The sequence below is a fragment of the Colias philodice genome, chromosome 25 (assembly GCF_061535455.1).
Source record: "Colias philodice isolate Cphi_HAF_F1 chromosome 25, ilColPhil1 Martin Lab GWU primary, whole genome shotgun sequence".
NCBI classification, from domain to species: Eukaryota; Metazoa; Arthropoda; class Insecta; order Lepidoptera; family Pieridae; genus Colias; species Colias philodice.
This window is the reverse complement of record NC_143110.1, coordinates 2,945,464-2,970,619: the sequence shown is the minus strand read 5'-3', so window position 1 is coordinate 2,970,619 and position 25,156 is coordinate 2,945,464. Positions and strand designations below refer to the sequence as shown.

The following is a 25,156-nucleotide window of genomic DNA, read 5'->3' as shown; positions in this document are numbered from 1 at the left end:
TAACATATAGGTCACATTACATGTTTTATGTTCTATTCAATTGGTATGTATGTGCGCTACAGATCATCAAATACTTTGTTCATAGCTCAGTTTAGACAGCGCGTTTAAAAAAAAATGTGTTCCATTTTTGAAGTTAAGGGGCCATTGTTCAAAATGTATGTTTCTAAATCATGGTTTTTGGATAGAAATCATCATATTTAAAATCCTAAAAAAATATATAGCACAGATAAACGTTTGATCTAGTGACTTTTTTGGATAAAAACACAATATTAAACATTTAACTCGATCAAAAAAAAATCAGAAGTAACATCGATTTTGAAAGCATAATCAGTTTTATGAGAATTAGGGGAACGCTATGTTTATGAAAATTTTACATTTAATTTACTAATCAGGTTTTACAGGGAAATTTTTGGATAGATTTATAATTTAGCCCTTATTTTTTTCTATATAAAATATAATACGTAAAATGCGACTCGCGCGCACCACGTCAGTGCCGCCAGAGTCCAGCCGGACGTCATCGAAGGAGGACCTGTGCTAGTTTTGCTCCCGACCACGTTGTAGTCGCCGCTCGCGTATTAGAACCGAGCGGCGAGTAAAACGGCGAGCACGTCACGGTATAAATAAATCAGTAGTTTGATTTTATTTGTTATCCTAGGATTATTGTTGTAAATATAAATTAACCTCTTATTCTATACTATTAAACGAGCAATATTTGCATATTAATATATTTGTTTGTAAATACAGTGTGGAAATTTTCGATGGGCCCTGGGTGAAAGTACTAGAAATACTGGAGATAGCAAATTTCCTTTATTTTTAAAAAGAAATAGAACTGCATTCAAAGATATTCAAAAATTCATTTTCTTCGACCGGGAATCGAAAGAACTATAAAATCCGTTGCGTAGTTTCAAAGATTTAAGCGTACAAAGGGACATAGAGACATAGGGACAGTGAAAGCGACTTTGTTTTATACTATGTAGTGATTTAAAAAAATTACCTTGTAAAATGTTTTAAAAATTACCTTGCCTGAGATCCTCTTTTATATGGGTTGTTGAATAGGAATAGCGGCAAAGTTTTGAAGTACTAGTAGAAAGACTATTATGATGTTGGTTGATCTGTATTCAATGAGTATGACAAATATTATTTTTATAAAACAACAATCCAAGATGGCGCCGACGAAAATTTGACTTTTTTCGTGATGAATGTCATTTTCATGGTTTTTGGGGTAGCTATTAACGAATATGAGGTCAAAACTAAAATCCAAGATGGCGCTGACGAAAATTTTACATCTTTTCGTCATGGGTATCATTTTCATGGTTATTGGGGTAGCTATTAACCAATATGAGGTCAAAACTAAAATTCAAGATGGTGCGGACGAAAACTTTACATCTTTTCGTCACGGGTGTCATTTTCAATCATTAATTGATTATTATTCAAATTGTTGTAAAATACTCACACTTTTTTAAGTTGGTTGAATACACTAACATACTTATTACATACTTATATTCAATTACATATTATTTTGCCTTTTTTATTTGTTTTACTTTTAATTATTATTACCAATATTTTCAGAAGAAAATAAATTAATGTATCCAGAACGAGAGTTTCATTTTAAACTTTAAATGTATGTATAAAATAGACCAATAAACCAGAAGCGTTCTTTATGTTGAGATGATGTTGATTCTACAATAAAAATGTTAGATTCCATGATAGTTTTATTTCTAAGAGCAAATATTTTTACGAGAAATTAAAAATAAATTATATTTTATATTGTTTCTATCGATTTTAATAATAAAGTAAAATTTGAAAAAGGAATGTTACCTTTCAGAAAAATTTGCTATCCCTAGTATTTCAAGTACTTTCCATTCAGGGCACATCAAAAACTTCCACACTGTATATATACAAACAAATATATAAATATGCAAATATTGCTCGTTTAATGGTATAGGATAAGTAGTAAATTTATTTATCAAATACATTCCTACGATAGCAAATAAAATCGAACTACTGATTTATTTATACTGTGGCGTATTCGCCCGCCTTCATAGGTCACCGGAGTTCATGCCGCGCCGGCTCCTGCGCAACGCGGGCGCAAGCCGTCTCAGTGCCTAAAATGCCTAAACTTTCAGTATAATGGGCTCTTAAAAAAATTAGTCTGATTCATTCTTTTTTTGATATAATACGTAGTACTATTATATATTCTGTGATGTGTTGTGTAATGTGTTTTGTGATGTATATTTTGTGATACTTTTTTTTTTTTTTTTTTTTATTCTTTATTTTTCAAGGGACTTTGTCGCTTAGCGACCACGTCGTCCCGTAAATTCCATTAACAATCAACACTTAAATATAAAAAATATAAGTACAAACTACAGTAAACAATGCATTCAATTTTGTAATCCAACATCGGTCAGTCTGACCAGCACCCGCACCTCTGCCGACGAGGGACAAGTGAGAATGCTGTTCACACAACCGACATTGTTAATACAGCGGAAGACATTATTTTGTTGTCTAAATTGCGCGTTCCGAACACACTCCAAGAGAATATGCTGCACATCTTCTACAATACCACAATCATTGCACAACGGAGAATCGGCTTTCTGCATTAAATGCGCAAACTTATTCGATGGAATATGTCCCGAACGTAATCTTAAAATAGTTGTCAACGTCCATCTATCGCATACAATCTCATCAAGCCATGGGTACCGAGGTACATGTGGTTGGATTGTTCTGTGCCAAATTCCTTTCTCCCGCGATCGTTCATCAAAATATTCCTGCCAATCGGATAGACATTTATCCCTCACATATTTAAAATGATCCGAGTACAATGGAGCGACCTCCAAGGGTACCCCATCTATTGCTGCTTGTTTGGCTAATAAATCAACCTCATCGTTCTCTTTGAGCTGAATATGAGAAGGGATCCATTGTAAGATTACTTCCTTATTATTAGCTTTTAAGTTCAAAATTAACTCTAAAATTTTATAGGCAATCGGTACTCCTCTCACTTGAGAGGCACAGCGAGCCAAATGTTGCAATGAGCTTTTAGAGTCAGTTAAAATGACAAAATGTACGAAATTTAAAGATTGAATATAAGCCAAAGCTTCCGCGATAGCAATCAATTCCATATGCATAATGGATATCTCTGAATCAACTTTGAACTTAAGGCTGCATCCAAGAAATGAATCCAACACGGCCGCACCACCACTACTTGCGCATTTAGAGCCATCAGTGTAAATTTTATGATGTGCTCCATATTTATTAAGGATGAATTGGGAACAAATAGCCTCAAGAGTACGATGATGGTAAGTGCGTTTGGCACGATCTACTGACGGGATGGTATCTGAAATAAAATCCTGAACATTAATATTACTAACCCAAGTGTCCATCGAGAACATCTCAAGTCGACCACAACTCTGTAAACTCAACGAAGATAATCCGGCTTGCGATCGAACAAGAAGGGGAAGCTTTTTATTATTCCAATACCTTGATCGACTCAGTGAAAACAGTTCATTTAGCGCCGTAGTTGCTAAACTATTTTTACACGACCTACACTTTAGCCAAAACTTCCCCGCCAGATACCTTCTTCGAATAAACAGAGGAGGAAGACAAAGGTCATTCTCCATAACATGAATAGGGGTACTACGTATATAGCCACCTATTACACGCAAAGCCTGGTTTTGAACTTTATCCAATTTGAGCAATGTACTTTTAGCTGCATTATCATATAAAAAACAAGCGAAATCTATTCGGCTACGAATGAGAGAAATATAAAGCCGTCTTATATGTTTTTGATGAATCCCCCAACCGGGGCCAGCCAATACTTTCAGAATATTAATATGCCTAGACACTTTAACAACCATCTCCTCTATGTGTTTTTTCCATCTTAAAGAACAATCCAACCACATGCCCAAATATTTGACTTCATTCACTACAGGTAACAAATCGTTATCAAAACTTAAATCTACTAACGTTCTATTAGTTCCCCTTTTGAACACACACACTTTACTTTTTGAAGTTGAAATTGAAAGACCCAAACTATTTAGAAAATCAATAAAAATGTTTCCCGCTGATTGCACATCCTGTACAGCACGAAACAAATTTTTATTTGACGCAAATAGAACAAAATCATCGGCATATTGAGACATTTTAACACTCTGAATATTTTTACAAATTTGATACGTGGCAACGTTAAAAAGCAATGGTGAAATTGGGTCGCCTTGAGCTAAGCCCCGTCCGGTAGATCTCGTCACAACTCCACCCTCAGCTTCAATCCTGAGACGCCTTTCACTTAAATACGACCAAAGATAATTACAAATTTTAGACCCGGCTTCTACCTCATCTAAAGTTTTTAACAAAGCACTTATATCCAAGTTATCATAGGCACTTTTGATATCAAAGAAACAGGCTACAGTTGTAGCGCCTGTTGAAAAACTGGATTGAATATGAGACACAAGAAATGTAAGACTGTCAAAACAACCGCGAGAACGACGGAAACCAACAACACTATGGGAGAAAAGATCATTCGATTCAAAATGCCATTCTAGCCTTTTATTTAGAATTGAATGGAAAATTTTACAAATGCACGATAATAAAGCGATAGGACGAAATGCAGGCGGAGTATTGACTTCGCAGTTAGGTTTAGGAATAGGAATTATCTTTGCTGTACGCCATTGGGAGGGCACAAAACCAGTTAATAAAAAGGCATTGTATAATTGAAGTAGTAAAAGCTTCCCCACCATCGGTAAGTGTCGCATCATTGAAAATGAAATGTCATCACACCCCGGGGCAGTATCCGATTTTTTAATAGAATTATTTAGTTCTTGAATAGTTATTGCTGATTCTAGTTTAGTATTCCTGGACGAAAAGGTAGGTTGTGCAGGGCACACATACATAGGCGCTAGATTTACAAGTAAAGCCTCCGCCCTATCTTTACTTACCATGTATCCAGTCGATCTAACATGATGCCCTTTAAGCCACTTCATTTTACGCCACATGTCCGAGGATGAGGTGGAGTGATCAATAGAAGTACAAAAGCGCTGCCAAGATTTATTCTTTGCGATCCGAATAATTTTTTGAGCATTAGAAATTTTTTCTTTGAGTACGTCTAGATTTGCAGGAGAAGGACAGCTTCTAAAAATTGACAGAGCTAAACGACGTTCAGCAACCGCCTTTGAAACTTCTGCATTCCAGTAGGGTTTAGGTTTAAATTTATCACAAAAGAATTGGGGTATTTTCTTATACGGAATTAGTCTATCAGCAGCAGATACCAAAGTATGTTCAAATAAATCATAAAAATCTTGTAAATTTGAGGGAACATTAAAGTTATTAAATGATTGTTCTAAAAATAAAGTATAGGCATCCCAATCACAATTCTTGAAATTCCTACGTTTAATAAACGATCGTCTATCATATGTGGACGATGACAGCTTTATAATTAAATGGTCACTTCCCAATGATTCGTTAGTGACTTTCCAAGAAAACAAAGTTGCCAAATCTGTAGAGACAAAAGATATATCAGGAGTGGATTGTTGTAGAACACCATCAACGAGCCGCAATCTTGTGAAGTTTCCATTGTTTAGGTAAATAAAATTATTATCTATCGATGCGTTCAGAATCTGTGCCCCTCTTTGATCAGATTTATAAGACCAACCAACATGGTGTGCATTAAAATCACCCAGAATTAAAGTTTTACCACCGAAACCAGAAAACACATAATCCCAATCATTTTGAGAAGTCGGGACAGTAGATGGGCAATAAACACTCAAAATATGCTCAATATGCCGACAATTAAGAATTTTAATATGCAACAATTCAATACCAACATTCGAACTTTGATGACTACTATAGATACACTTAACAGACTTATGCGTGAGAATAGCTACTCCACCATAACCATCTATTCTATCGGAGCGAAAAATGTTATAATCTGTTATTCTCAAATCAGACTCACGCATAAGCCATGTCTCGCTTAACACAGCAATATGAATTTTTTCATGATTAAGTAAAGATTCCAAACTAATGAGCTTAGGGCGTAAACTTTGGCAATTCCATTGTATAATATTAATAATGCTAACTCGATCGTCATCATCCATTATTTTTTAATGACTCAAATAAATCTTCAATTGAAAAACTACTCACTACCTTAGATATAATCCACTGCGTGCACATTGTAACTATCTGATGAATTTTCTCGTCAAGTGATTGTTTACTAAATGCGACATTACACAACTTGGCCAAGAGGCGAAAGAAACTTAATCCTTCCACCAGTTCCTTTCTACCTTCCTCACTTAGTCTCGAAGGCTGTGGCTGTTGTTGTCTTTGAGGTGTGTGGTCTCTGATATCCATTTGTGCTGAAGATATATCCTCCATCGAGGGAAATGGCGTATCCCGTCCAGACACGGCATTTTTCTGTCTCCTTTGCTTCCGGCGGATACCAATATTTCTCGGTGCAGCTGGCTGGGGGGTAGCAAACAGATGAGACATTAGATGTTCATTTTTTTCACCCACAACATCTTGATTCTCCATAGTGTCAGGTAAAATAGGGGGGGTAGGTTCGGGTAATTCTACAGGTAATGGGCTAGGAGGCACGTAAATAGTAAGCGCTTTTTTATAGGTACAGTTAAATTCTGACATTATCTCGCGTAATCTTCTTTCTTTTTTAAACACCGGACAAATTTTTTGTAGTGCCATGTGGTTACCAGAACAGTTAACACAACAGAATGATGTAACTGTACAGTTTTCATGGTTTTTAGCACACTTAGGGCAAACAACTTTCTTAAAAGGGCACACCAAACGCCTATGGCCAAACTTCCAACATCGAGAGCACTGTGTGACAGAAAAAACATAAGGATCCACATTGATACGTAAGCCATAAATGGATACATGACTGGGAAGAGCTGACCCTTTAAAACACAGTCGGATAGCTTCGCACTTCTCCCAAGAACTCACACCCTTGTCATTAAAATTTCTCTGATTTAATCTCTTTGCAGAAATTAATTCGATGTTGCTTGATATATTACGCAATAATTCCTCCTCAGAAACATCCAATTCAATATTTTTAATCACTCCATATGACATCCCCACCTCAGATGACCTTTGACATTTCCATCCCAAATCTTCAAAAGCCTTGCACTCGACAAAACGCTTTGCAAATCTCTCCTCCTCGAATGTAATGCTCATTTTATATTGTAATAAATATTTAATACGACATATACCGCCAATCTTATTTTCGCTGAATAAGCGAGCTAATGTGAACTGTTTAGGTAACACAGAACTGCTTGTGACAATTACTTCAATTTTTTCCTCCAACTCGTTTATGCTGCCTGCACGTACAACTTTACGCTTTCTAGAAACAATATTCCAATCCTCCTCCGACGAATTCTCCTCCCGTATCCTCGACCTCTTCCTATTCACATCCTCCGTTCCCATATCTAATACATCACCGCTTTCAATAATACGTTCCTCCGATCCGCTTCCATTAATCTCCGCAATATCAACTCCACCAGCTTCGCCCGTATTGTCTAAGTCATACGGCTCGTTTTCCATAGTGCGCTGACTCGACCCGGCCGCGGGTCGAGCCGTGCAAAGAAGTACGTACGAAGATAAGACAAAGCTAGTACGTTTTGTGATACTTAAAACTTGTATATGTACCGATATTGTCAAGTACTTATTTTAAAATTAATTTAACAAATATCTTTTCGATATAACTATGCTGAATGCTAATTAAGTGTACGTCACCCTGATTATTATTCTTTTATTCTACAATACAATGATATATTATTTGTTAGTGCGAGTTGTCTTGAATTATCCGTTAGTTAAATTATTTATTTACTTAAAAAATCCCTAAATGCTAATAATAAAATTATCGTCACCTTTTTTAACCCCAAGATACTTACATGTATCATATTAATTAATTATTTTTATTTAAATACTATTTCGAATGTTTTAAAGATATTTTTGCTTATTTAGACCAATACTTGCACAACTACATATTTACTTCAAAACCCTAGAATACATTTCAAATAACACAGATTTTTGGACCTGTCTCTCTCAGAAATATATAAATTTCCTAACTAGATCTATCACTACCAGGTATTCAGAACTAACTAAGTACTAATTTGACATATTTTTTTCCAGTAAAATGCCAGCAATATTGGTGACAGGTGGCGCGGGCTACGTCGGCTCGCACACCGTCATGGCGATGCTCGAACAACCAGATTTTGAGTACGAAATCGTCGTGGTTGATAACCTGTCTAATGCTTATAGGTGATTATCCAACCAAATGCTATAAAATTCTAAGGATATGCTAAATAATTATTTATTAACAAAATGAGCGTGTGTGCTGTACACACGTGTCAGAAGTGAAACTTCTTTGGCAAGATTCAAAGATAACAAAATCGTCGCCTTACTCTATTGTGTGACGGTATTGCCATGACGCGGCCTTGAAATTTTACCCTCAACGCACCCAAAGAAATTTCACTTCAAAAACTAAATGCCTTCAAACAGTTGAACTGGATACAATTTAAATGGGCCTAGCCGGAAGGCACTTTAAAAAAAAGAATCATCAAAATCGGTTCACCCAGTCAAAAGCTTTGAGGTAACAAACGAAAAAAAAGCAGTCATATTGTGAACCTCATCTTTTTGAAATCGGTTGAAAAGATTGGCGTCAAAATGTATGGTAAGGATAGGTATGCTTTAAAAGGTTGGAGTAGTTATTTTGTGGTATTCCGATTTCAGAGCAAAAGGAGAAAAGAAACCGGTAGCATTGTTAAGGATAGAAGAAATGACAGGCAAGACGATAACTTTCTATGAAGTGGATATACGGGACAAGCAGGGCTTGAGCAATGTGTTTGGAAAGGTATTTAAATTGTTTTCCAAGAATAACTTAAATTTATTTTCCAGGTTTTTATTTTAGTAAAAGTGTTATTAAAATCGGTTCAGAAGTTTATTGCTTAATTTTTGAAAACGATTGGTTAAATAAACAAAAAATCCGACCCTTTCTAACAATCGCATAGATTCATTGACGTATGATAAATCTCTAGGCACATAAATCATACCAGAATATCGCTCCTTAAGCGCCCTGTAAGACAAACAAACACGATTTCGCAATATGACATATTGCGAAATCGTGAAACATATATCTTCCTTTTAGCACGATGTGCAATGCGTGATTCACTTCGCGGCGCTGAAGGCGGTCGGTGAGTCCGTAGAAAAGCCCCTGGAGTACTGCCAGGCGAACATTACCGGAACATGCACTTTATTCGAGGTATGTACTAATATGCGGTTTTACATGCTTTTCTTCTAGAGCCTTCAAAATATTTACCTACCCCCAGTTTGAGAATTCTTTCGATTTCAAGCTTTATCCGCTGACCTTTAATAGGTATGCCTTTAGTCTTGTGCCTACATATAAAGCAATAATTTCTTAGTGTATGCAACGCTCGACTTGATTTAATTGGCAGCCTTATTTGCCTTTAATTTGTTCTTGTTCAACAAGAACTTTCTCTAAAAATTTGAACAATTTAGCACAATTTCCCAAATTCAAATTTGAAATTTGACGTATTTTGAATAAATTTTTAGTGCTCGTAATTTTCAGTAAAACAGCAATAAACTTTTTTTTTGCATTTTTTTTAGTTTATTTTTCTAATTCTAGGTGATGCGCGACCACAAAGTCTACAATCTAATATACAGTTCCTCTTGTACTGTGTACGGTGAACCAGAGAAATTACCATTAGACGAAAATCACCCGACAGGTCGTGGTATTAGTAGCCCGTACGGTAGGACGAAGTACTTCTGCGAGGAGATCATGAAGGACCTGTGTGCTAGCGACCCGGTGAGTTAAGCGATAGCCTAGCCAAATGGCTAAAAGTTTTATTATTAAAAGCTACAGCTGCTCTTGTGAGGAAATCGTAAAGGTGCTGTATGCAGGCATCTTGACCTCAGAACTACCTATAATTTGGTATGGAGAACATTTTAGAAGCAGAAAATTGAAACAAAAGCAGAATCAAAGCAACAGCAAGACCACTAAATATCTCTAAATTTGGTGATAATTTGGGCATTGAAATGAAAGTGCTATGTGAGAAATAGGACCCAAGTGAGTGTAACGAATTTAACTTTTGATGTGTAGAAAATTTTTCTGCACTGAGCGCTGAACTAAATGAATATTTTTATTATTTTCCTTATTTTAACTTTATAATATTTTCTAATATTTCAGAAATGGAAAATAATATCTCTACGCTATTTCAACCCGGTGGGAGCTCACCCCAGCGGTCGGATCGGGGAAGACCCCAATGGGATTCCTAACAACTTGATGCCTTTTATTGCACAGGTATTTTAATTTTATTTGTATCTATTATGTATTTGACTTTAACAAAGCTTAGAATAATTTTATTGTTTTAAGTTTTACCTAGCAAGCCTCTCGAGCGTTTAAAAGGGGATCATTATTTATTTATAGATTTGAAGTGCTAATTTTAAATGTTTTTCTTACCTCGTATTTTTGCGGTGGCTTCGCCATATTGGAAAATGGCGTCGTTAATCGTAATACATCTCTTTCCCGATTAATTTTATTAGGAATATATATCTATATACAAAATACCTATTTTAACTAATTCAAATTATTTTTACTAACCAGACTTCTTTTGAATTATTGTCATACATAAAAGTAGATAAGTAAGTTTTAGGTCTAGGTAATAGGTAGGTATAATGGTAATAAGTAGGTATAACAATAATAGGTAGGTATAATAAGTATGTAATAGATTAAAGGTAAAAGGTAAGTAATAGGTTAAAGTTAGGTTATATTATTTTTATTGAATAGACACATAAAACTGAAAGAAAATAAATTCGATCGCTCTGGCGGGTCACGAGTTGCTGAATTGGTCATAGCATTGGTCAGGCATCCGCCCCGGAATGGCGCTAAAGGATGCGGGTTCGAGTCCCGCCTCGTGATCGAATTTTTTATATATTATTTTAATGTTAATTTCCAGGTGGCAGTAGGTCGTCTACCAGAACTGAAAGTGTTCGGTACAGACTATCCAACAATAGATGGCACCGGTGTAAGAGATTATATACACGTGGTGGATCTGGCCGATGGACACGTGAGGGCGCTGCAGTTGTTCCATCGGAATGGGTTCAGCGGTTTCTGCCCTATTAACTTGGGTGAGTTGGTTATAAGCGAGAGAATGAATACTGGAAGTTCGAGAAGTTAATAATTGATGTGTCTTTGGCATTCTACATAACTTTTTGCTATATTAATGACGTATTATAATGAAACACATATGTTAAGTGTGAACTAGTCACTAGTGTATGTATCTTTATATTCAAATTTTATTATTGAAGCGAATAAGCGATTTTTATTTTTGAAGTGAAACTTCATAAGGTGCGTTTAGATTAAAATTTCAAGGTCGCGACATGGCAATACCGTCTCGTCATAGAGTAAGGTGACAATTTTGGTATCGTTGGACCTTGCCAAAGAAGTTCCACTTCTGACACGTGTGCTCTGCACAAACGGTCTTTTTGATTTATGTACATATAGCAAAAGTTTAAGAATGCATAGTATGTATTGATCTTTTTGATCTTTTTGTTGTAATCACATGTGTATTTTTTAGTCTGTTATGATGATTTGTTCAACCGTACTTCCATTTCTGATTCAATAAATTATTTCACAGGCACAGGCACAGGCTACTCAGTATACCAAGTGATATCCGCATTCGAGAAGGCCAGTAACCGTCCCATACCCTTTATCCCTTCCCCCCGTAGAGCAGGTGATCTGGCCAGTAACTGGGCCGAGCCAGCCACAGCAAGCCAGCTACTGGCCTGGAAGGCGACTCGCTCACTGGCGCTAATGTGTGAGGATGTGTGGAGGTGGCAGAGTGGGAACCCTAATGGTTATAGGGAGTAGGGGGGGAGGGGAAAACTATGAGTGGGAGGGGGGTTGTTATAATACAGCGAAAAGGGTGGGACGGTGTCTAAATGGGGAGAGGGACTTATAGAAATGGAGGGGGGGTGTAGACACTAAGAATATGGGGTGCACTTCGATGAGCAAACGATCTCGCTGCTAAAAGAAAGGACTAAGAATTTTCATCTTCGTTTCATCTAAAATATTAGATATATAATGAATGATTGTTAGTTTTATGTTTATGTTACGGACTAAGTGAAAATATAGGCATTTTTCACAAGAGCCATGGGTACCATAAGGTACTGCCATGTAGTTTAAAATATCGTACGTAATCTGACTAATCTCCCTGCGAATTATTTATATCGGACTAAGTACCGTAATACTTATCATTATTAATGCGCGGGCATAATGAAACTGCTTATATTTTTTACTTAATCCTTTGAATGATTAAATATAAAAGAATATATTTAACTCAACTTTCAGTTCTTCTTTTGAAGTTGAAATACTTTCGTAAAAGTAATATTTTTATGCTTATGTGTCTGTATGACATATTTTGAATGCCTGGTCTTATGTGATTTCCGAGGGTTAAATGTGTTATAAAAACGCCAGTGCAAACATTTATTAGTTATCTCTTTTTATTTTAAAATTTAATTTAATTTTAAGAGTTGTTATATTCTTATTCTATACTTATATTATCTAAAAACGAAGTGTGCATTTTAGTACAAGAGTATCAAATAATATATATTTTTTTTATTTACATAAAAGATCGTTCCTATATTATGATGCCATATTTTATTTTAGATTTAGTTTTATTTTTTAGTATGTATGATTTGAATCATGTTTATTTTGTGTATGAATTGTTACCAAAGTTATGCCAAAGCAATAATTATATTTATATCGTTATTTTTAAATGAAGCTTGACATTTCAAAATGTTGCCATAACTATATTTTATTTTGGCGGGAGATTGAGGTCTCAACAGTAAGAAACTCATATTATGTTCGGAATATATATAATTATCATCATTAAAATATGTATGTTAGTTTATTCTAATAAAAGTCTAGAAGTGATGTAATCAAAGTTTTATATAATTAAATTATTTAAAAAAGCTATTTGTAGGTACTAAAATTATATTTCCAAAACTATTGTTATTTGCATTTAAATCTATCATTCCTTGTTTTTCCATTTTAAATTATCTTATTTTTTATCGAATAATATATTTTATGGTGCTTTTGCTTTATTTTATCAATGTAATCAATACAATTTTATGTTAAAAATGTGTGTTTTATTTAACCCCCCTTTTTTGTTAAGTATATTAGTTAGAAATTAAGTTATGATATGAAAAGTGAAATTTACAGAAAAGCTAGATGAAAATCATGGGCAGATAATCTAGTTTCAAAAATATTTTTTAACTTACCTTTTCGTTATAAAAATATATTAGGTGTACAAATAAGTTCCCGCTGTTTTGGACTTGGTATTGGCATTACACAAGTTTTCCGTTAGAATTTATAGATGATAAAATTAGGCTTGAAAATTAGGTTTTTAATTGAAGAACAACATATCCCTATTATAATTTTAACTTCATGATAGCATTATATATTTTTTTTCATCCAAAGATAAAAATATCGTCATTTGCAGGAACTTTAAATGATACTTCTCTAATAAGAAATTAAAAAGCAAGCAGCAAGAAAAACCTTTTAAAATTATTAGTATTCACTAGACATTGCACCAGCCACCATCGAACTTTCATGTGCTTGTGTCATATTATGTTCTGCAGGAGCAGAGGTTCACAATTATTTATGAAAATATAAGAAAATAGGTTGATTCGTAAATAGCCTCAAAATCTTCCTCAAATCCTCAAAGTTCTTCAAACATAGAATTCGAAAACTTCTGGAGAGATGGGCTAAAGTACTTGCTAGCGATGGAAAATACTTAGATATATATTGAAATAAAAACTACCGTGCTTTCGCAAAAAGTATTATCATTTTGTCAAAAAACGGCGGAAACTTATTTGTACGTGTTGTACAGCTTTGTATATTATTAAAGGTCAAATTGTATGCATAAATAAATAAAAAATTACACAACCGAATTCGATTTTTTTACCGAAGCACACAGCACGTCGAAAAACTGATAGATTTAGGTGCATTTTTAAGAAACTTTTTACAGGGATATTTACAAACGTTCAATATGTTCAACGTTAGGACGTTCAAAACGTTGTTTCCTCTAACGAGTTTCTTAACAATTATGTATTTTGATAAAAGGTATACTCATATGTTTACTTCTCAATTCTCTTCAAAGACATTTCTTGTACAACTTTTGGATGCTTGAAATGTAAACCAGGGAAAGTTGCTTCCTAAAGTTTACACTCACATACTCTGAAGATCCACATTTCTTTTACATATTGTGTGTAAGTCTCTCTATAGATAACTCGATCTGTTTCATTGATATTTTTTATTTGCAGACAAGTAGTTGATCCGCCTGGGACCGGGACTCGTCACTCGAACCCAGTTTTTTAAAGGGTATTTAGGTTATCACTATGTCAGATAACGTTCTTTGTTCATCTGACGCGTTTGAAACAATCCCAAAATTTCATTCTATAGGGTTAGGAAATGTTTTATAGATTTAAAATAAATAAAACCAAGTTTTGTTAATTTCCTTTTATTTGTATAATCTAAAATTACAAATCTTTCATAATTTCGTTACAAACTAGTCACGTGTTCACTATGTAGCACAAGTCATTACTCTGTCTAAAAATAACAGATTTACATTTTTACAACAACTATTATTAATTTCTTCAACGAGAAAGGCAAGGGAATGAAAAATAAGCAAACAAATTATTAAAAACTAACGAACGTGTCGAGAAAATATGAAAATATACAAAATGAGATGCAATAATTATCGATTGCACCTAAACTAAGGAAGATAAGAATTCAATGGACATGATTTGTACTGAGTTAAATCATAGCTAAAATGAATATAATCGAAAACATACGAACGATAAAATGCTTAAAATTAATATCATATTTATACTAAATTTAAAATGAATGAATAAACTCAGCCCGATAAAAAGTACAAAAATGAATAATTATATAAAACAAAATTGCATCGCAAGTATTATGCAACTAAGTATACATTACTACGTGTACAAAGCAGAAATGTATCCACAACACTTACATTCTAAAACGAAGCAGAATTAAGGCTTTCCAATGCAAAATTCATTCCATTCTTTAAAGTATTTAACATATTGAAGATTTTTTGGTGTTCTTTATTTTACGAATGTAACTTATTTTAATATACAAATACAGTGTACGGTATCGCAATAGTAATGTCGTAATTTTTATAACCTTTACGATTTTCAAGTAAACCAATATACAATAGTAATTAATAATTACATATTCATATATGTAGGTATATAAAAATGAATCGCAAAATGTGTTGGTAAGCGCATAACTCGAGAACGGCTGAACCGATTTCGATAATTATTTTTTTATTATATTCCTTGAAGTACGAGGATGGTTCTTATGTAGAGAAAACGTAAACATGTACCACGGGCGAAGCCGGGGCGGACCGCTAGTTATTCATAATTTTTGTTAAATGGCAGTTTTTTAAATTATAATTATAGAGCAATTCAGCGAATATCACATTAGGAAGAGAAAATAAATTATACATACTAAAGAAACCTTTAAAACAACGAAACAATTTTGCATTGGCGACAAAATAAGGCAACCATCGGTGGTCAAACATACAGTTAGTCGTCACGCCTTAGTATGCATTTCTTCATACTCTATACTTTGGTTGCAGGTAACTCACGGACTAAGGCAGACTAACTTTTGGAATCAAGCAAAGTTATATTTTCGGATAGATTTTTTCTTATATTTCCCATTAACGTACAAAAAAAAACTAGACTCATAATCACACAAAGTGTCCGGAACAAAACTCTGCCTTTTCGTGTATTGGGAAGAGTTTGATGAGAGATAGAATGTACTTTGAACCTTATTACCACGAAATAAGGTGTAAATTTCAATGAAGTTTTATACCAAACATTTTGAACATTTAATAGGCGATTATCAGTCTAGTTATAATAGTACGTCAATGTTTTCCCTATTTTTTATTTACTTGCATATGCCGTATAATATTTTAAGGCGTTGAGACATATAGTTTCAAATAAGTTCTAAAAATAAATGTATTACTAATATTCTCTAGGTTACTCCACTTTTGACTGGATCTTAATAGAACTTAGGTTTTAGCCTATTGTCTATTTGCATATAATTGCACTTATAAAAATAATATTACGCGCACTAGTGATGTATGAGTGGTGTTAACATTATATCGATAAATGGACTTTTGACTTTGGAATGTTACAAGCTTAGATTAAGGATTGGTCTCCGCGCGCGCGCTACGACTAGATACCGCCGGCGTACTTGAAAAATGCGGCAACTAATAGTACGCCGAATTCGGCGTACCCAAGCCAGTCGTGTCACATGCATTGTGTGGAGAGGGCGAACCGATAGTTTATAAAAATTTTGAACAAAATTTGAAGTAAAATGCCTATTTGTGTCATAAAACTATTTAAAAATAATACAACAAAAAATAAGAAAAACACTGGGAGCACGTACCATCACTAAGTGTCGTATTATTCGAAATTTCTCTTTTACTTCGAAAATTTTTTCTACGAAAATACGACGCCATTCAATGTTGCCGTACTGCATATCCAAAAAAATACACGTGGTTGAGGGAATCTTTAAGCAATAATTTGAACTTTTTTTTTCAATACTATTACTAACACATGTATAAAAAAGTATAATAATAATAATTTATTCTTGTTTAATACATGTTTAACTGACTCATATAATATGTTATTTTTTTATTTCCGCTTTTTTACTTTTAAACAACCTTTGTGACTATAGTACAGTAGCGTCGCAAGTGGATTTGAGTCATGCGACTCAAATAGTTCATGGATTCGATTCCCGGCCAGGTCAGGATGAAAAAAAAATATTTTTCAAAACTTCTTTCCAAGATGGCAGATTTCCCATTTATGAGGTAAAATTTATGTAGCTGGCAGCCCAATTCTTCACACACACTAGCGTCTTTACAAATTGCCTAACACACACTACAGAAATGAGTTGCCGCACTCACGGAGCTATTGTTTTTAGGTGGGGCGGTATCTAGTCGTAGCGCGCGCGCGAGACCAATTAATAATCTAAGGTTACAAGTTAACTTTACAAATATATTTTTTATGGCAATGTGAAAGAAATGAGCCGAAATTTTCAAAATGAGTATTTAGTCGACAAGTTGTTAGTTTTTGAATTGAATTGTCCATTTATCGGTGTTAATTTACAAACAAAGCAAGAAAACATGATTTATCCTTGTTAAAAATATTTTCAGAGATTCCCTACCAAAGAAAATATTCAATTGTTTAGCTCAGTGTATTAAACAGGTAGGTGTGAAAAATGCACACGACGAATACTTAAAAACTACGCGCAAAAAACATAATTACACACTATATAATATGTTTATTTATATGAATTGAAAAATATATAATTATATGTATATTTCCACAATTAAGGCGAATTACAATTTCTTCAACAATTTTTTTCTTTGTTAATAGTTATAAATCCTGTTTTATTATGATTAAAAAGAAACTAATTTGTATACAATTTTAAACAACGAAATAGAGACAATTATATTTAGAGTTGCCTTTGCTAAGCTTTGACATATTTCTTTTTCCAAAAAAAAAAACAAAAAAAAAAATCTTAAAAACTGTTACGGACTTTTTATTAACGTTTATATGGAAAAATCTATCATTTTCTGTCTAGCCGTTGCGCACAGCTCCACTTATACATACATATAAATTTCCACAGTTAGCGCCTGTGCAAAAATATATTTCTCTATATGTTAAAACTTTGTCACAGCATTATTGCTAAATTACGGAATATCATCTAAAATACATATTTATATTGTATTTATTACTGGTTGTCATGGATACGCTTGCAACAGTATGTTAAAAAGTCGATTTTAAAGTATTTTTTCAGAATATTTGATGATTTTTTTTACATTTTATATTTCTAGTAACGGTTTTTGGTGATTATAAGTTATAACAAACATACAGAAAAACACTGCAATTTTATATTTATATTTCTGAATATATGCACAAAAAATTAAAATTGAGCATACATCGATTGCAAGCGTAAGCGCATCACGGAAATAAAAAAGAATGAAGAAACAAAACTGTGTAAAAATACATGATACAGTCCATTTCAAATAACTTAGATGCTAAGTTACACTATGTTAAAAACTGGCATTACATTTACAAAAAAAAAGTATTTTTAATGTGAATATTAATAAATGCTTAAATTAATAAATAAAGGCACATACTATTTCTTTAAAAAAGTCCAATGCATTAATTTTCTTTACAATATTGTTTTAAAGTTGGTAGTTAAAACAAATATGTATATTGTTTAAACATCACACTGTAACGTAAAAAAAGCACTTTTTCACTAAACAAAATAAAAAAAAACTACATTATTTAATCAAAAAGTTACCAAAAAATCTGCTTTTTCTATACACTTATATAGCCAGCTTTTCAAGAAATGAGCAGTGTAAGTTATTTGATATGCACTAAGGTCACTAAGTGCTAGGTACGAGTGTGGGTTAGCCCTCCCGCTTGATACTGGGCATCTGCGGTGGAGGCTCCGCTAGGCCTTTCACCTGAAAATTTAATTTATTTTATTAAATTGTTATTTTTGTTACATTAATTACATAATTACATTTTATTCTATAGTAATATTTTCAGTCATTCAAACTAAGAAGTTACACACAATCGTTTATTTTATTTTATTTTAAACACTTTATTGTGCTGCCAACATAACAAGAGTAGGTACAATAAAACTTAAACTAGTACAAACAACACAGAAGGCGGCCTTATTACTAACAAGTAATCTCTTCCAAGCAACCAACAGATTGTGTGAAAAACAATATTACTACAGCGGAGGTAGGTAAAAAGTTAAACATAAATAGACATAAATAGATTTACAAACAGATCGACAAGAATTCCTGCTTTTCTGTTGTTAAAATTATTTTCACTTAAGACATTTAAAATGGTCTCCAAAATGAATTAAATTTAAAATTGGTACACTTTATTCGGATTATATCGCGTACCTAGTACAAGCGGTAAATGAAATAAAATTGCAAGGCATTCTTTGCAAGGGCAATCATATATACCTAAGTTATCTATCTTCTATATAAAATAAACAACATAACTATAGATGTGATAAAACTGTTTAGTTTAAATACCTTAAGGCGTGCGGCAGTCTTAAGAAACGCAGGCAGTTGTTCCTGCGACACATTAACTTCACCTGCGTACATGAATTCAAGTATTGCTTGCAAATGTAGATACGATACATCCTTTAGTATTATTATTGGATGCTTTGATGGGTTCTCCTGAAAATATGTATTGTTAAATGAATATTTTGTTTAAATCTATATACATAATATATAATCAAACTTGATTTCCGCCCGCATTTTAAAGAAAAACCTGCATATATATTCCTGTGTGATTTTCGGGATAAAATAGAACTAGCCTTTGTCTTAGTCTTCAGCTACCTACATACCAAATTTCATTGTAATCTGTTCAGTAGTATTTGCGTGAAAGAGTAACAAACATCCATCCATCCACACAATCTTTCACATTTATAATAGTAGTAGGATTCTTGTATTATAGTGTTTATAACCAAATTGTCGAATATAACACTGTTTTGTAATATTGTAACTGATTCCTATAGACAGCTGGACCGATTGTTATGAATTTTATTTTATTTTCTATAGAGATTACAGAAACATAAATAATGTTGCAGTATTATTTCCCATGACTTGCAATCAAGTATTAAATATGGGTTCTCTATGGGTTATTTACACTTTCAAAAAGCCAAAAAAAATATTTTAAATAACCTTTCTTTGTATATTGATATTAGAAGATAAACACATTACATAAATTTAAAAATAATCTCATTTGCTTATCATAAATGTAATAAACACAAGTTAAAAAATGTTAACCAAATGTCATAATTATGATTGTTTACAATTTCATATCCCTCGCTTAAAATCACAGATACTAATGTTTACATTTAATTTGTAAACAGTTGATTGGATTGAATAACTTATTTCACAATGAGTAAAAATGGTAAATTACAAGGCATTTTGGCCCAAAATGAAAACATTAAATATCCTATCCTACTAATATTATAAATGTGAATGGTTGTTACTCCTTTAGACAAAATCTACTGAACCAATTTTCATGAAATTTGGCACACACATAGAGGGTAACTTGGATAGGATATTCAATTCCCACTCAAATGAGAACTATGTGGGTTTTTAATTAGAATGTTATAAATTTAGTATTCACTTGTCTTGAAAGTGTAGTCATTCATATTTATATAGTATAGTAAAAAGATTAAAGAGAAAAGTAGTATAATTAAAGAAATAAAAAGTTATTACTTATCTATACTAATATTATATAGCTGAAGAGTTTGTTTGTTTGTTTGAACGCGCTTATCTCAGGAACTACTGGTCCGATTTGAAAAATTCATTTTGTTAGATAGCCCATTTATCAAGGAAGGCTGTAGGCTATATATCACCACGCTAAGACCAACAGGAGCGGAGCAATGCGGGCGAAACCGCGCGGCACAGCAAGTATTATATACAGGTACTTCAACTCACCTCTAATAAACTTTTGAAATATGGACTACACGCAGACAGAACCATTTTATGAGCTTTACAAGTCTGGCCTTCACATGCTAATGTTACCTAAAACATTAGTTATTTATGATGAACACAGTTTTATATGAAATATTTCAAACAGAAAACACCAACAACAATACTACTGTAGGTACTAAATTATATTTATTTGGCAGTGTTTTTATGGTACGGTACTATTTTTTAGTTAACTTTCTATCCTCAGTCTATTAGAAAAATATTGCAATTTGTGATCATAAACTATTAGAAAATCAATTCCTTGGACAGAATTCAAAACAATTTATTTTGATCTGTTCATGTCAGAATTCATTCCTTTTATGTGTTACTCAAAAATTAATAATAGAAACCCTTATATCAAGGGAAAAATTACAAATCAATCAATTTATTAGAAATTTACCATCAAATTCGTTCTAAAAAACTTACGTCTGTAAAGCTTTTTTCGTCTCGCAAATGCCTGAACGATGTCACCATATTCGTTTGGAAATCGTTCCATTTTAGAAAGAACTGTTGGTCCCCCATGTTGAATTTGAATTTTTTAATAATATCTGAAAGTTTAAAATAAAATTGATACACGTAAACAACACATATTTTGCACTATTGTATCTTTTAGAAGAGCTCAATAAATTAGTATTTGTACTAAATCGAATGTATATTCAACAACAACAAATTGTAATAGATCAAACTAAACAGTGCATTACAGTTTTCTACGTCACTATTAGAAATGCATTTCATAGAAAACAAGCATAACTTATCAGAATACAAATAAATGTTGCTTACATTGTTTCCTTACTGTAATTAGCTTGGATATAAATCCAAGGGCGACACGTAACCTTTCACAATTACCACTCAAAACTTAAACGATTGCATCTGAAAATAAAGACGCCGTCTGGCATAAATTAGTGACTTCTTTCTATTTCTTCAAATTCCTTCAATCTTCATTTACCTATTCAGTGTTGCCAATTTCTATTAATATCAATCATATCCTTGATTTCATTTTTATTAATAATAAATTTTCAGAAAATTTGTTATGTCGTACACTACCTACGATAATAAACTTGAATATATTGCTTTCCAATTTGATATTAAAATTGTATTGGTACTATTGATAGTAAAATTAATAAAAACAATTATACGTCTACATTAACAAGTTTATTATAATGGTATCCCCGACATAAAACTAATAAAAAATAATTATTCGTTTTTTAATATCTTTTTATATTTACATATTTATTTATTTTATATATTTCAAAATTCAATTCAACAATCAATATTGTTTTTTTTTATAAATCCTGAAATTTACTGCCATCTAGTTTCAATACATTAACATCATTATTATAATATAGCGCCATCTCGTATCGAGTAGAAATATTAATACAATGAATGTCACATTCAAATAGTTCTAAATTCGAACACAGCAAACATGAGTGCGCTGTACGGTATGGAATGTAAGTACATACATAATATTATAAAATTATTGTCTGATATTTCGATTAAAAATTTAAGTAAAGGAAAATAAACATTAATGCATAAGTGTAAGAGATTCATGTTATTATTTTTATAAAGGATTTTCTGTTTACGAATATGATGCATATTTTTTAGAATTTAATGTTTCATCATAACGTTTAAAAATGTTTCAGTAAGTACATAATATGTAGGTACTTTAAAATCAAATAGATCATTTTTAAGTATGTACTAAGTACTTATTGATTATTATTTTTTATCTCTAAAATATGGATAAAATGGATTTTGTCTTCTATTTTTGTTAGCACAATTTTTTTATTATTGATTGGTATTCCTTTCATTGGCGTATTATTTTATAACAGAATGATTATTATCTTAGATCTTAGATTATTATAAAATAGCTGCAAGGAATGTACCTATGTAAAAAATAGAAAATAAATAAATAAAGAATTCTAGTAATAGAAAACGGGAGATGATAACTGGAAGTCAAACAAGTTATAAAAGCATTACATCTTTATTATTATATCATAATGTATTTCACAAAACGTTTTAAAAACGACACTCATATTGCAATAAAGAAAGAGAGGCAAAGGTGAATAGTAAATACGCTTACTACATATTTATATAATTGAATACAATCAAGTCATGCAATGTAAAACTTGAACTATATATAATTAGACATTACATTAAATACTTTTATATAATAATTAATAAACACACGACTACTATCGAAAGGCCAAGCGGTGTTGCCATATTTTCTTAAAATTACATTATTCTAGTAAGTACGAGATTATTCTATATCTAATAATCTAAATACATAATAAATCAGATTTCTAGCCAAACACCAATTAAGGTTTATGTAACGCAAATTATTATTTCACTAAATAAATTACAATACAGAATTCCATTAACTATAATTGACATAAAGCAGGATTTTGTCATAAATCATTACATTAATCGTACAACGACACGTTATTATAATTAAGATATAATAAAATTACTTTATTATAATCTATAACTAATTAATAATTAATTCACAAATAATTGAAACTTACTAATTTATTGCTTAGTAATTCTTTGAAGCGAAACACTCATATATTATAATTCTTACACGCTACGCTCATAGCTAAATAATCTGTATAATAAATTTGGTATATTATAATATGTATGCGATATTATTTTACAAAGCATATTCGGGACTTAGGTATATTCTAGCGTATGATTCGTCGATCCAAATTGGAGACTGAACGTTACTAAAACTAAATTATAATTTACGAGCCTATCGAGTTTTCAACCCACCTAATAATAATTACATAATTAATCAAAAATATTGCTGCACCAAAATTCTTAACTACAATACAAAAAATTAAAAAATAAAAATCTTTCAATAATAAAGTAACGAAACGTATTTAAAAAATTGTCAAAAACATCGGCCGGTAAAAGTCAACCGTCCAACCTTTGGTCGTAGACATAATTATTATAATAATAAAAAAACGAGATCCTAACACATCTTAGAAGCAATATTTTTAGTCTTTGTTTAAAAGAAATGCCATAAATTTGAGCAAAATAAAGTTTTCTTACGTTACTTAAAATACTCACTTATATATAATTATATATACCTTTGAGGAATCGAATAGAAAGTTTTGACAATACAAGTTTACAAGAGATAGATAGAAAATGCATGATAGTTGTTACTTAAATCTATTCATTGGTAGGATGGTTTAAGAGCTATGCTTATTTCAATCTACAGATTTGGTTTAGCGCGATATAAAAGTAATGAAATTGACTAGACAATTTTGGGCTTGCTGAATATTTGGCTGTATTCATGAAATGAAAATGAAATGAAGTGAACTACGACTAGATGGAAATGCAAATAGTAATAGATATAGTCTCGATAAACTTCTAGTAAACCTATTAGAATAAAAATAACTACAATACAATAAAATACATCAAGTAAACATTATTTAGTGTATAAGCGTACTAGAAGTCCAACGACGTAATTACAACTACGTTTATTTTACAATATAGAATCCCTAGATTCGAATGTACTTTAAAACTGGCACTAAACATACTTCGATGGTCATCCACAAGGCATAAAGGACGGTATAAGCTAAATTGGACCACAGATTAAACCAAATTTATAACCTGTGACAATAATAATTACGCGATAAAAAAAATTACAACTGTCAAAATTTGACAGATAACTTTTTTTTTACAAAAGTGCCCCAGGAATTCAGTTTATCTGTGGTCCGTACAAGGCATTTAGAAGGCACCAAAGCGTTCACACTACTCGCCGACAGATGGCGCTGTTTGATTTTTAGTCTGTACTTTTAGTCCCCGCGGGGCCAGAATAAGTCTGGCCGGAGTCACGAGGACTAAAGCGTACTCTCATTTATTCACTCCCAAGAATTTAGCTGCTTCATCAGCGGATGAAAGGAGTTTATTTATGATAGTTTTGTCGGGAATGCCGAGTAACTTCCCGATGAGGTCGCCGCCATTTTCCGTGTCGTTTTCTTCGGAGGAATATTTGCGTGACGTCATGTCGAGTTGTAGCTTTTTATCGTAAGGGACGGAGGGCGGCGAGTTGTTGTTGTTCACGTTGTTGGGGATCTCGGTGCCGGAGCCGTCGTCGTCTTGGTAACGGTAGCTGTAAACAAAACGGTGTTTTAGCATTTTTTATTTTTTTATTAGTTTTTTTCTTGTCATATACAGGGGGTATTCTAAAGAATTTTGTTAACTTTTTTACATTCTGTTTTTGGGGTGCTTTGTAGTTACATGATTATAAAGTTTGAAACATTATTTTTTATGGTAAATGTTTAATCTTCACTTACAGCGTATAATTAAAATTTAAAAACATACGTATAAACAGAATTACAAAAAAAAAAATAACAAAGATGAAATAAAATCAATTTGTGTTTCAAACTTTTTACAAGTTCATTCCTGTATAAGAAAGACAGCCAACGCAGCCGCGTAACCGTTGCTATGCCGCATGCTGTGCTTCAATGTGAAGCGGCACCGCACAGGTCACACGAACCCTAGACAAAGCTGCACACACAGCTAAC

The 25,156-nt window shown here is 32.5% G+C and overlaps 3 protein-coding genes across 5 annotated transcripts in view; 1 reads left to right on the top strand and 2 right to left on the bottom strand.

Moving 5' to 3' along the window:
- On the top strand, positions 1–11,887 carry Gale (UDP-galactose 4'-epimerase). Its single transcript, XM_089710805.1, has 8 exons — positions 1–43; positions 8,131–8,259; positions 8,731–8,851; positions 9,146–9,259; positions 9,644–9,823; positions 10,205–10,318; positions 10,974–11,145; positions 11,655–11,887. The coding sequence occupies exons 1-8, from the start codon at positions 21–23 to the stop codon at positions 11,885–11,887; spliced, it is 1,086 nt and encodes a 361-aa protein (XP_089566931.1). The 5' UTR covers positions 1–20.
- Positions 11,888–15,491: 3,604 nt separating this feature from the next.
- On the bottom strand, positions 15,492–21,574 carry lolal (longitudinals lacking protein-like). The gene is made up of 6 exons (XM_089710818.1): positions 21,411–21,574; positions 21,057–21,178; positions 20,598–20,684; positions 19,176–19,322; positions 17,072–18,590; positions 15,492–16,230 (listed from the first exon to the last, which is right to left on the bottom strand). The coding sequence occupies exons 2-5, from the start codon at positions 21,150–21,152 to the stop codon at positions 18,534–18,536; spliced, it is 387 nt and encodes a 128-aa protein (XP_089566944.1). The 5' UTR covers positions 21,153–21,178; positions 21,411–21,574; the 3' UTR covers positions 15,492–16,230; positions 17,072–18,533.
- A 1,006-nt stretch (positions 21,575–22,580) lies between these two features.
- LOC149477246 (uncharacterized) overlaps positions 22,581–25,156 on the bottom strand; it is a 28,047-nt gene continuing 25,471 nt past the window's right edge. For all 3 annotated transcript variants that reach the window (XM_089710768.1, XM_089710771.1, XM_089710770.1), the window contains one exon: positions 22,581–24,741. In XM_089710768.1, coding sequence (XP_089566894.1) covers positions 24,483–24,741 — 259 coding nt within the window. In that variant the 3' untranslated portion in view covers positions 22,581–24,482. The remainder of the gene's footprint in view (positions 24,742–25,156) is intronic.

What these genes read in the sequence shown, in the direction of transcription:
- Gale (XM_089710805.1), top strand. Translation starts at nt 21, where the DNA reads ATGTTTTATGTTCTATTCAATTG. An exon ending in AACCTGTCTAATGCTTATAG is followed by an intron (nt 8,260 to 8,730) that starts GTGATTATCCAA and finishes TTCCGATTTCAG; the next exon opens with AGCAAAAGGAGAAAAGAAAC. An exon ending in TGATGCCTTTTATTGCACAG is followed by an intron (nt 10,319 to 10,973) that starts GTATTTTAATTT and finishes GTTAATTTCCAG; the next exon opens with GTGGCAGTAGGTCGTCTACC.
- lolal (XM_089710818.1), bottom strand. Translation starts at nt 21,152, where the DNA reads ATGGGGGACCAACAGTTCTTTCTAAAATGGAACGATTTCCAAACGAAT. An exon ending in ATTTCAAAAGTTTATTAGAG is followed by an intron (nt 19,323 to 20,597) that starts GTGAGTTGAAGT and finishes ACATATTTTCAG; the next exon opens with GAGAACCCATCAAAGCATCC. An exon ending in AGACTGCCGCACGCCTTAAG is followed by an intron (nt 18,591 to 19,175) that starts GTATTTAAACTA and finishes TTAAATTTTCAG; the next exon opens with GTGAAAGGCCTAGCGGAGCC.